This window comes from Panthera pardus, unplaced genomic scaffold (genome assembly GCF_024362965.1).
Source record: "Panthera pardus isolate Hobbes unplaced genomic scaffold, ASM2436296v1 HiC_scaffold_10, whole genome shotgun sequence".
In the NCBI taxonomy this organism is placed as follows: Eukaryota; Metazoa; Chordata; class Mammalia; order Carnivora; family Felidae; genus Panthera; species Panthera pardus.
This window is the reverse complement of record NW_026526655.1, coordinates 26,266,171-26,279,053: the sequence shown is the minus strand read 5'-3', so window position 1 is coordinate 26,279,053 and position 12,883 is coordinate 26,266,171. Positions and strand designations below refer to the sequence as shown.

At 39.4% G+C, this 12,883-nt stretch overlaps 1 protein-coding gene and 1 long non-coding RNA gene across 7 annotated transcripts in view; one reads left to right on the top strand and one right to left on the bottom strand.

The window, feature by feature from the left end:
* The window catches only part of LOC109265129 (uncharacterized), a 177,601-nt gene that overhangs the window by 141,921 nt on the left and 22,797 nt on the right, over window positions 1-12,883 (top strand). The gene's annotated exons all lie outside the window — the stretch shown is intronic.
* Window positions 1-12,883, bottom strand: part of LANCL1 (LanC like glutathione S-transferase 1) — a 36,982-nt gene that overhangs the window by 4,005 nt on the left and 20,094 nt on the right. For all 3 annotated transcript variants that reach the window (XM_019446116.2, XM_019446114.2, XM_019446117.2), the window contains exons 5-8: window positions 5,343-5,478; window positions 4,643-4,789; window positions 2,250-2,432; window positions 275-451 (exon numbers count right to left, since the gene is read on the bottom strand). In XM_019446116.2, the coding sequence (XP_019301661.1) occupies window positions 275-451; window positions 2,250-2,432; window positions 4,643-4,789; window positions 5,343-5,478 (643 nt within the window). The remainder of the gene's footprint in view (window positions 1-274; window positions 452-2,249; window positions 2,433-4,642; window positions 4,790-5,342; window positions 5,479-12,883) is intronic.

The following is a 12,883-nucleotide window of genomic DNA, read 5'->3' as shown; positions in this document are numbered from 1 at the left end:
CAGAGAAAAATTTCTTTCTTTTTTTTCCCCCCATAAACGTTGAATAGAACTGTGTCCTTATACAAGAAAGCTAATTCAAATACTCTATGTCTGTATGTCCTTATACAGACATAGAGTATTTGTCTGAAGGGGTTTAGAAGGCTTTTCTTAAATAACTGGATTTGTTCTACAGACTCGTGGTTATAAAGGTAAATGAATTAAATCAGATTGACTGGAGCCCTCTCTACAATCTCCTGGGGGAATGTGTTTTCTTGCCGGTGGTTCTGGTGCCTACCTTACAGGCCCTATACAGGTACTTCACGTCCTGTGTGAGGTTGTACAGTGTCAGGAAGGCATAGGCGTTCCCAGCGGTGCCGTGGCACAGCCCGTACCCCTTCTTCAACAACCCATACTGCCAGATCATGTCAGCACACTGGTACGCATCATTGAGGTAGTGTTCCTCTCTGAACACCTGCAGAGCCAAGGGAAAGTTTTATTACAAGGGATATAAAAAGAAACGTCTATTGACATTCCTTCCTGATGGGAAAGGGGGGGGAGATAGGGCAAGAGGGGCGAGATAGAGGTGGCTTGGTAAGAAAGGGTAAGGGATTTAGAGCCAGAGAGATGTGTCGTGTGGGTGGGGACAAATTATAAAAGCTTACTAGCTTTGCTTTTTTTTTTTTGCTTTTAAATAACTGCACATGACCTTGTCTGTGCCATCCGCGTTTTGTGTGCGCTCTGTGTTTATGTACATAGGTGTTAGTGGTGAAGTAGCATTGATTTTACTTGTGACTTGCTATTATCATCAGTTAATTTCCAAAGAACTGCATGCTATCTTCTTTGGTTAATAATAATGCCCTTCACTGTTAGGAAGTTTCTTTATATATGGGGAAGAAACTGTATATAAAATTGATTATAAAAACTGATTTGATTACAAAATACTACGTCAGAAAAATACAGACACATCTCTCCAATCTTTTGTGGCCTCCTATATATTGATCAAAGACTCAAGAAATATTCTCAGTAGACAGCTTTAATATCTCATTGCAAACTAAATGTTCTGAAAAGTAGAATAAGGTGGTTTAGAAAGTTCTTCCATTATATCCAACTTTCTGAAAGTAAAATTTGATGTACTAAATGCTTACTTAGAGTATGAGATACCAATGCCTATTCATAGTCCACAGATTTGTAATTTGTTGATTGGGCACCAACAGACATAGATATCTTGGTTTACTTCTATTTTGTTTTTCTTTTTCTTTCAAATAAAACCCTGTTCTTTGATTATGGCTCTGCCATCACATGCTTTTTTAAGAAATGATATTTGCATTTCTTTTATTTGGTAAAGTAAGAGAAAATATAAAAGTTGTAAATTTTGTCATTTGAAGTGTATAATTCAGTGGCATTAACTACATTTACAATGTTGTATAATCATCACTATTATTTCCAAAACGTTTCCATCATCCCAAACAAACTTGGTGCCCATGAAGTGAGCCTGCACCTCGTCCCCCATCCCTCCCACCGGGCACCAGTCCCTGCTAGCTTCTGTTCTATTCTCTTCCTGTATGCATTTGCCTGTTCAGATATTACATATTAACCATCACATCATATAAAAGGAATCATAGAGTATTTGTCCTTGAGCATCTGGCTTATTTCACTTGGCATAATGTTTCCAAGGTCCCTGCTGTTGTAGTATGGATCAGAAGTTTATTCTTTTGTATGGCTGAGTAACATTCCAGTGAGTGTGTAGGGGCGGGATATCACATTTTGTATTTTGGCAATTGTGAATGATGCTGCTGTGGAACATATGTGCACAAATATCTACTTGAATCTTTGTGTTTAAATTTTGGGGAATATAAACCTAGGAGTTGAACTGCTGGATCATATACTAATTCTACGTTTAATTTTTTGAGGAACTACCAAACTCTCTTCTATGGCAGCTGCACCGTTTTACAATCCCACCAGCAATGCACAAGAAAGGTTCTGTTTTCAACCGAACTTCTGGGATACTTCTCTTGGCTCTACTACTGCTGCTACCATCTTGACTATTCTACCTGTCAGTGAAGCAGCCTCCCGATCTAGGAAAATAGTATCTGCTTTGGTACAGAGGGATACTGTAAGAATGATTAGAATCCATTTAGCAAAATGATCTTAGGTCCAACAAGTAATGTATCTACTGCTCCTTTAAAGATTATACATAAAAATAATTTTAAGTTATAGAATTTTATGTCACATTTTCCAAATTATTTCAAAAATGAGAAAACTCACAGTACCTTATAGGCCTGGATGAGCATGTAGATTACTCCAGGTGAACCATGACACCAATGGACTAGCAGATCTCGATTATCATCCACACAAGGAGGGTAATTGCCAGAAGGAAATTTCAGCTGGCAGACATAGTCTACACTGGGCTTGACCAAACCATGTAACTTCATGTGGCTCACCTGAAGGCTGGGCTAAAAATGAGGAAAGGAATCATTAGTTCTGCTGAAGCAAACAGATCTTCCTAAGTCTCAGGGATGAGATTTAAACCAGAAAGAAAACATGACCACAAGGAACTAGATTTGGATTCCATTCCATATATTTTAACCTATTGGAACAAACTAAAATTAGGCTATCAGTTAACTCTTGAGATCTTACATACATACTATTTTTCAATATTTATCGTTGTATACATACATATAATTTTCCTAAGTCAATGCAGGAACACAAGAGACCTTTCCTAAGGTTTTAATACCTTAAGCAAACTCTGAAAGCCACAAAGAGATGCATTAGACAACACAAGCATAACTTTCACCATTACATTTAGAGAAATGGTAGCTGTTTCCAATAGAGGAGGATGCTAACAAGTTGGAAGACCTGGAATTTAGATCCAGGTTCTAGATTAAAGCCTTTTTGCAGAGGATTTGGGACTGATATTTATGCAGGATTATTCTGATACAATGATGTACGGATTGATGGGACACACTGCCATAGGGCATATGAGCCTCATTTTTGATCTAAGTTTTTAGTTTCTCCTTTGGTCCTATCCTTAATTCATTGCATTGTTCGCTTTTTCAAAGAAAAAAATCAAAGTGTCTTTGCCAAGCAGTGGGTGGGCATGTGGGGTGAGGGAACAGGCAGGGGCATGAAGCACACGTACTGACCGTGCACGAAGTTCTTCAGGGCATGTACAGATTTCACTTTACCCACGGAATATCGTACAAGCTCAGTTTAAACTGCTAGAGGAGAATTTTCCTTAAATTTGCAGAATTTATCTCAAATGAACTACAAATAATAGTTTGTTTTATGTTGATACATAAGCACCTACTGGAATGGACTTTTTGGATTAAGAATTAAATCACTTCAAATAGACAATAACCTGCCAATGGAAAATTTGGAACACAGGTTTCCAGGTTTCTCACTATAGCCACCAAAAGGAGGCAGATGGACAGTAAAATGACTCCTGATGATCTGCTTCAATGAAAGGTCATGAGGCTGTCCAGTCACTGACATGGAGGACTCTACCTCACCTTTAAACTTCAGAACACAACTCTCTTTTCCTGAAAACTTAAGAATATATATTTACTTCTGGAAATACAGAGCCAGTGGAGGCTTATGCCAGAAAAACAGTCTAAGTCTGAATTGTCAAAACCCCTCATTCTAAAACTCTTAATTGAGAAGTGCAGAACAAATACAAAAGTTGGTCTCTTACTGCCACTAACACTCCAAGTGTGACTTTGCATTCAAAGGCAATAATAACCTTGAGTTTTTCAGCTTCGTTGTCATTGTTTAGCTATAGGGAGAGGGAAAGTCTGACATTGATTTTGCATTATTGCAGCCGGCTACTCAACCAGCTAATAGTATGTATATCCAAGCACTCATGTTGAACATATTAATGAAACACTTTTCTTTATGCTGCATTGTACTTTGGGAAGGCGAGGGGGGCACCTTTGCTGCCATTAAAAATCAATTTTCTTTTGCTATGGATTTTTATTCCCGAGTGCCAATTTCTCCTTAAAAAGAGCTAAATAAGCCCCCAGAAAGGATGCTTTCATGAGAAGTCCTCTTCTGACCTCCCCTGCCAGGTTATGCTTGCTGCAGTAAATTTTATTTGGCCTTAGTCTTTTCGACTTTGGCTAACGTCCCTCTATAGTATTAGATCCAAAGAGCTGTTGGGCACAGCGCATTCAGCTATTTTTCAGGTAAGTTACACAAAATCCGCCAAAAAGGCTCTGTGGCTTTGCTCTCTAAGTGAACCTCAGGCAACATATGGTCATTTGTTTTCTATTGATTTTGTTCTTACTTCTGGAATTTGTTTCAATGGGTTGTGTCTAATCATATGCAATAATATTAATCCAAGGCATCTGCTGAGACAGCAGAGCAGAGCACGAGGCACTGCATGCTGAAGGACAGGAGAACACTTCAGTCTGCAGGAGTGGCACTAGGTGGGCAAGGACGGTCACCTACAAATTGAATGTCATCTCACAGCGCGGTGCCTTTTCTGTGCATGCACTTTCACATGCACCTTGGCAAACACTGCCCTTGTTTGTCTAGGCCAGGAAACTGCAAGGAGAGTGATGCAGCAGTCGGCAGGGTGCAACACCCGAGGGCAGTGCTGGTGTCCTCACCCCGGACAGTCCAATCGGCAGGCGCATTAGCAAGTTACACCATCTTCCCCTCTTACCTGCAGCAGGTAGTAATAAATTCCTGCCAGGCCATGAGCAGCCCCCACATAATATTCTTGGTACCATTCATACATCAGTGGAGTCTTTGCTGTGAAGTTTCTCTTTTTAGCTAGGTTTTCTCCAGAGGTTAAGATTGTTTCACAAACCTACAGGGAGAAAACCGATAGCAATAATGAGAGAACCAGAATAAAAATCTTCCCAGTGGAACTTTCTGCTAAGAGGTATGGAGAACATAGTGAATGGAACGTGATCTTTTGGCCATGGACGGGCACAGATTAATTTTCCTCGCAGAAAGTAGGGGTGACTGTGTTCTGCCTAAAGGACAGAGATACAGAAATCCTGAACTCTCTTTACTAGAGCTGACAAGAATTCACTTGTCCGAGGAAAGCATGAATTCCTTCAGGCATGAAAGGAGACACCTGCACGTGGGAGGTGAGATCCGGCCCTCATCTTTGGAAGGGCCATACTCTCACATGGAGCAGGCTGTTCTTCTCACTCCCAGTCACTCTCTGTGTTTCCAACAGCACTCAGAAGGACAGTGTCAGCTCCCTGATCCCGCCTGATCTTTAGAGGCCGACACACCTATTTTCCACCTGGGCTATGCTAACCGGAGAAACAAAACCAGTAGTTGAGGCATCCTAACAAGGGGATCCTAACTGAGATCCTAACAAGATTCCAAAAAGCACAAAAATGTGGTACCTGCTGAATATGGCTTTGAGGAATCTTTTCCACTCCAAAGTGCTTATTCACAAAGAGAAGAGCGTAAATGTAGCCCATTCGTCCATAGAGAATTTCATTTGGAGCATGGGGATCAATCTTATTTAGATGAATTAGCCTGGGAATAAAAATACATGCCTAAGATAACTTGAAAGGGATCAGATAATGGTATATACTTAAACTGGGACATTCAAAAATACATACACATAAATATATGCATAGAAATATTATATATTAATTTACTATTACAGTTATTTTTAAACATTTTAAATATAATTAATATATAAACTAAACATTTTCATAGGTTTATATTATAAATTGTTATATATTATTACCCATTAAGTGCGCTGAGCCAGACCACAAAGGGTAGTCCAGGTTCAAAAATTATCCCTTGACTAAATTTTTCTTCAGTTCACAATAGAAATGAGAAACAAATTCAAAGGATGAAATCTACTTGCACTGAATGAAAAGCCTGCTACACCCCAGTTACTTACCTCCTTCCTTAGTTCATTTCTTAACATGTCATCAGGCCTCCGTGAAGTGTCTGTACCACAGCCTGATGTACCACAGCCGATAAGACGTGAGAGAGCACAGAGGCATCAGTCAGCCTCCCTGTCTTCCCAGTCTCCCAGCCGTCCCACCCTTCTTTTCAGAAACAACCACGGTTACCAAATTCTTGGATAGTCCTAGAATTATTTTATGCACATAGAAGCATAAATATGCATATCTATATCTCCCCAAATGTTCTGTGGCTTGCTATTTATCAATACATCTTGACAAACATTCTACATCAGCACATCCAGAGTAGTCTCATTCTTTATCGCAGCTGTATAGTATCCCACTGAAGGGATATATTATAAGATATTGATTCCCTACTGATAGACTCAGCGTGGCTTGCCACAAAAAGTTGTTTCTGGTTTTGGCTCCATGTAAGACGGAGTAAGCACACTCCAGCCTGCCTCTCCTGGTAAACGCAGCTCCAAGACCTGGAGAGAATGCGCAGAGCGGCTCTTTGAGGACTCCAAACAGTAAACAGCAGCAGGCAGAGTGGGGAGGACCAGAATTTGAAGTACTACCAAACCAGTGGTGAGTTTACCGTATTTTCATCTACGGTATTCCCCTGGCCTGAATTCAGAATAGTCCCAAACCTGGAAGTGAGCCCCAAGGGCTGAAAGAGAGTCCCGGAAGAAACCCTTGAGTTCTGTCTCAAGAAACAATGGGAAAGGGCATGCCTGACATCAGAGACAGTGAGTAAAGCCTCTCAGTTTTCTTTATTTTCTCTCTTCTTCCCTCTGTTTACTCACACCCCGGGCCGCAAGCAGTCTCACAGGGTTGGCAGAAACGAAGGCAACAGGAGCCCATGGAAGCCAGGTCTCTGAGGGAGGGACCCTTCCTCACAGACTGGAGGAGCTGTGGTCCCAGGAGGGTGGGGTAAGCCTCTACTGTTTCACTCCTTTCTCACGTTGCCAGCATTTAGCCCCAGATTCAGCTGCAGTCGTGGGAATACTTGGCAGAGTGGATTTCTTTCCAGAGGACCAAAAAGGGAAGCCCCAGGGAACCAGGAACTAGGTGGGGTTCGCAAGGAAAGGAGCTCAGGAAAGCAACCATATTTGTAGTCTGAACTCAGAGAATGAACCTTTCTGCCTTTCGTAGGGGGGTGGTGGGGAGGGTGTGGAAAGCAAATAGGATAAGTAGGGAAAATGTCTTTGCTCTTTTGGATTTTTATCACATGAAATTTTGAAAGTACATCTCAATTACCCCTAAATTACCCTATATAGTCAATGTGTTTTCAGTTATTAAAACAATATAATTTTTGGTGAAACTTGACAAAATATCAGTCTACTGGAAAAGTAAGAGGGAAGAGCCAGGGAATTTCAGGAAAAGAGCAGTAATGAGAGGACATCGGCCCTACCAAATAATAATGGCTTTGTCCTCAGGTAGCAGATGACACTGACCGCACTGCCTGAGGACAAAGCCATTATTTGTTTGTAAAATTCTCTTGTTGTCTGTGTAGAAATTTACTTTCAAAGTAGTTAAGTATAAACAGTGCCTGTGCAAGTATCTCATCTAACTTTATATATCGGGAATTATAAGCATATTTAATATATGCTTTAATTTTTAGCATATTTAATATATGCTTTAATTAATAAGCACTATTTAATATAAACACTATAATAAACATTTGAAGTATCCAGAATCACACCCCTGGGGTGCCTGGCTATACTTGAACGACTCTTATCAGGAATCACCATTCAGAGGCAGTCGGCACTTGAAATAAGTTTACCAAAATCTACACCAGAGGATTTGCCGATAAGTGAGGTAAAGAATGTTAAAGACGGTTTTTTTGTTGGTGGGATGAATGGTGAAGACAGGTGGAAGGTGTGGAAGATGGTACTGGCTCTACTACTGTTTGATCAAGAAGACCTAATAAGATTGTCTGGGGACAAACGTGGTTTTCTCTAAGTCACAAGAACAGGGCAGGAGACTACCTGTGTGTATGTGCATGTGTCTTACTTCCTAATCAGTGTTTGTACACTTGGTTTCTTTATTTGGTAGGACTTGGTTCACTGCTCGTGCTCTCATTTTAACGTACTTAGTGTTAAGGTTACAGCTGAGGGGGGATACAGCTCCTACTGCTAATCTCTGGAGACCACCAATATCTACAAACAACAAAAACAAACAAACAAAAACCTAACGAGTGCTGCCACGTCTATAACCAATGGGTATAATGAAGAGTGTCCTGGCTCCATAGGGAAGGTACTTGTGGCAGAACAGACAATTCCTTTAGCCCAGCCCTCCCCACTCCACTTCCATAAGGCTGTGGTCGGGGGAGAGGAACACTCACAATTTAAAATTAAAAAGCCACGTCTTAATAACCAGAATGAGATGCTTTTAGTGACTGGGAGGGGCTAACAATTATGAAATAGACTGAGTAAAAGTTATAAAAGTGTCCTTAAGAGAACTCACTCCTGGTCAGGAAAGAGGGGTGTGAAAAAGCACGGCGGGTTGCAGTTACCGACAGTTCTATTATACCTTGTCGGTTATATTATACCTCAACAAATGGAGGCATCTCATCAGATTGGTTAAACATGCAAATGCTGGCTCATGTATGTTTTTTCTTCTATATGTATAGGCATTAAACTCGCAGTGGAACAGTGGTTATCTTAGGAATAGGGACATGGTGGGCAAAGGTCACTTTCAATTTTCTTGTTGTTTCTTAAGATTTTCCCCAATGTCAGCAGGCCTGTCTGGGTTGGTAGAATTATGGGCCATTTTTTTTTTCTACTTCAGTATCATACACAGACACACCCCTAATATTTTTAAAGAACTTAAGAACATTTATTAAAAAAATTCTATTTTATTCTCATGCCAGAACTGGTAACTCAGTAATGTTGAGATCTTAACAAAATAAAATATTTTTAGTGGATAAAAACTCAACTGTTGTAGTAAACAGAAGGAATACTTCAGAGGTTTGATTTAAAAATTTATTACCAAGTTTTAATGTAAGCATATTAAATTGTATTGAATTTAGATATGAAAAAGCATTTTTGGTCTGCTATTATAAAGGAAATTGAATTATTCAAAAAAGGAAAATTACTGTGAATTTTTTAAACAAATACTGCTCTATGGAAGTTACTCAGAACAATTATTGCATTAACTCCAATGATGTTCTCACCTAAATGTGTTTGAACCACGTTTCCTTTACAGGCCAATGTTATGGATTATATTACCACTAGGTGGCGATACATAATCAGCATTCCAATTATTTTGCAGCCAAACGCATTTGCATTTTGGAAGTTTAAAGTAGATAGCAAAATCCTTTCAAATGTTTGAAGATGAAGTATTGCTCAGAGTATCTCCTTAAAATAATACTTCAGACTTTAGGGTAAGAAAGGAAGTATTCCTTTTTTTTTTTCTGGATTTGAATTCAAATCCTTAAAACTCATTAGCTGGTTCTGATGATTACTAAAGGTAGCATTTTTAACTGCATGTTTTACAAGCTACATTCTCAAGATAAAGTGAAGAAATGATAGCATTTATAGTCATAAAGGTTATTTTGTGTGTTTTCAAAAACTCAAAACCAGAAGCACATCATTGCAGCTCCATTTGTTTTGCTATGTTGATATTAATAGCAACCGATCTTCAGAAGAGACATGGTACTGAAATGTCACTGAAGGAAGAATAAGGACATATAAAACCAGGATAGTTCTGTTCCACTCCTATTTCCCGAGAGTGTTACTGGGGAGAGTTTTTACCTTATATCATCTAAAGGATTGTAACTTTTTAAAAAGGAGTCCTTTTCTTACTCATCACACTACAAAAGAGAGAGTGGATACTTTCTGACCAGAAAGCCCAAATTCATTATTCTAAGTCTTGGCCCCAAAACACTTTGTATATCACATCAGTCACTGAACAGTCAGTAGGAACAGTCAGTAGGCAGTGCTCTCTCTGCACGGTGGCACCAACTGTGTGTGGAAGGAAGGGTGAAAATGAACACAGTACAAATCAAACAGAAGGGAAAAAATTGTGCTATTTATCCTTTTCCTTGCCACCTGCCTCCACTAACAGCAGGACATTTGAACATGGACACAGACACAAAGACACACACTCCTTTTTAGGGAGTTATAGACCCGTCTGAGAAAAGTGTTAAGTGTTCTCTCCATGCTGACTACAATTTGGGGTTTTCTACAGACCTGTGGAAGCCCTAAGATTCTCAGGGCCCCAAAGTTAAGAATCCCTATCTTAGGGAAACATTGACTCCTTTGTCTCTATAACTCAAAATGATGATTCTGAAAGACCATCATATTAAGAAAAACCAGGAAAGGTAAGCTGAAATGGGATGTGAGGTGCCACACACAGAACTCTGCCATTTCCAAAGGGCTATGTGATGTGAAGAAGAAGGGTCAGTAAAAAATGAAACAAACCAGTAGGTTTAATATCTAATGACATCAAATTATTTCAATTGAATTGAGAAGACTTACAGATTTTTCCCTTAAAAGGGAAGAAATGTGAAAGCAATTTATAAATAATTCCTCTTTTTTTTCCCTTGTTGTACCATGAACTCTAGAAATGAAAAATCAAAACTGTGGCCACGAGTAGCTTATTTTCCTACCATATATCCACATTCTATATGTTTCATCTTAACAAATCTATTGGCTATAATTATTATCGAAATGTTGATAACGTTTTTAAAAAGATGTAAATAACAAAAACACCTTTATTATCAAGGTGTCAAAAAAAAGAAATTTTGGTTTACCGTTAAGAGTATTTTATAATAAACCAGTATTAATATATGGTACTATTCCCCCAAAGAGTGTTTCTTAGAACAGTAGGCCCTGAAATGTCCTGAGAAAAGGGGCTGTCTACTTGACAAGTTTGGCAAATTCCACTCCCTACGGTCACGAGTTTCCCCCGCGCATAAAAGCTACTGAAGGCTCTGAGCAGCCAGTAAAGGTGCATATTTAACTTTGTTTAATTAGCATGTACCCAGTCTGAATACATAAATCTTATTCTCATGTTTCACATAACAAACAATTACTATCTGGTTGTACATGTTTTGAGAAAGGCTGGCATTACGTATAAAATACTGGGACCACTACAGCTTATTTTTATGATACTTAAGAATGATTCACTGAATGAGACTCCCTTCGGAGTCTATAAAGCAGATGTGTGGCTAAAAAAACCCAGAAACGTAGTTTCTGTGTTGCAAATCTAGATGGTATATGCATTTGCCAAAACTCAACAAATATCAATCAAACTTGGGCAGGTCACTGTGTGTAAACTTTATGTCAAAAGAAGAAAACTAAACAGGTATTGAACCCAAGTAAATGATATATATGCTTTAGTATTTAGAAGGAAGGATACCGATGTCTGCAATTTACTCTGAAATACATCCCCCGCCCCCCCACAAAAGGATTAATAGTGGATAGAGGAATAGATTGATGGATTAGATCTGTGATAAAGCAAGTACGGTAAAATGTGAATGTGAATGCTAGAAGTTATGTGGGTAGATATACAGGTATTCACTATTCTTTCAACATTTCTGCATGTTTGAAATTTTTCATAATAAAGTTTTGAGGGGGGAAAAACCTGTAGTTATTAGAATTTTAGGTCAAAGCCTGTTAATGAAATACACACCACTGCACAGTGTAAAGTTAACCAAAGATCCTCCACCAACGAAATCGGTGATGATAATGCCATTCCAACAGTAATTTATAAGAAAGAGTAGTGGGAATCAAAAACCATGGTCAAACTGGGGGCAATCACTGATTAAAATGTTGCTGGACCCAATTAAAAAATGCACTAAAGACCTTAACAGACACTTCACCAAAGAAGAAATACAGATGGCAAATAAGTATATAAAAAGATGCTCCATATTGTATGTCAGGGAAATGCAAATTAAAATAAGGACGGGGCGCCTGGGTAGCTCCGTCGGTTAAGCGTCTGACTTCGGCTCAGGTCATGATCTCACAGTTCGTGAGTTTGAGCCCCACATTAGGCTCACTGCTGTCAGCACAGAGCCTGCTTCGGATCCTCTGTCCCTCTCCCTGTGCCCCTCCCCAGCTTGTGCTCTCTCACTCTCTCAAAAAGTAAATAAACATTAAGAATAAATACTAAAACAAGCAAGAAGCAAGGAGATACCACGACACATCTATTAGAGTGGCCAAAATCTGGAACACTGGCAGGATGCGCAGCAATAGGAACTTTCACTCATTGCTGATGGGAATGCAAAATGGTACAGCCACTTTGGAAGATAGTTTGGAAATTCTTACAAAATTAAACCTACCCTTATAATATGACCCAGCAATTGCGCTCCTTGATATTTACCCAAAGGAGCTATAAGGTTACGTCCACACAAACAATTGCACATAGACATTTACATTAGCTTTATTCATAATTTCCAAAACTTGAAAGCAACCAAGATGTCCTTCAGTAGGGTAATGGATAAACTCTGGTACATCCAGACAATGGACTGTAATTTAGCACTAAAAAGAAATGAGCTGTCATGCCATGAAAAGACATGAGAGAACCTTAAATACATATTACTAAGTGAAAGAAGCCAATTGGAAAAGGCAACATACTGTATGATTCCAACTATGACATTCTGGAAAAGACAAAACCAAGAAGACAGTAAAATGATGAGTAGTTTCTGGGGTTAGGGAGGAGAGAAGAGGGATTGATAAGCAGGGCACAGAGGATTCTTAGGGCGGTGAAACTACTCTCTATGATAGTATGATGATGGATACACGTCATTACACATTTGTCCCAACCCACCGACTGCACCACACCAAAAGGTAACTAATGTAACTAATGTAAATTATGGGCTTGGATGATCATGGTGTGTCAGCATAGGTTCATCCACTGTAACAAGTGCGCCCCTCTGGTGGGGAATGTTGATAATGGGGAGATTATGCAGGTGTGGGGATAGCACGTATATGGGAAATCTCTGTACCTTCCTCTCAAGTTTTCTGTGAATGGAAAATTGCTCTAAAAAGTAAAGTCTAGGGACGCTTGGGTGGCTC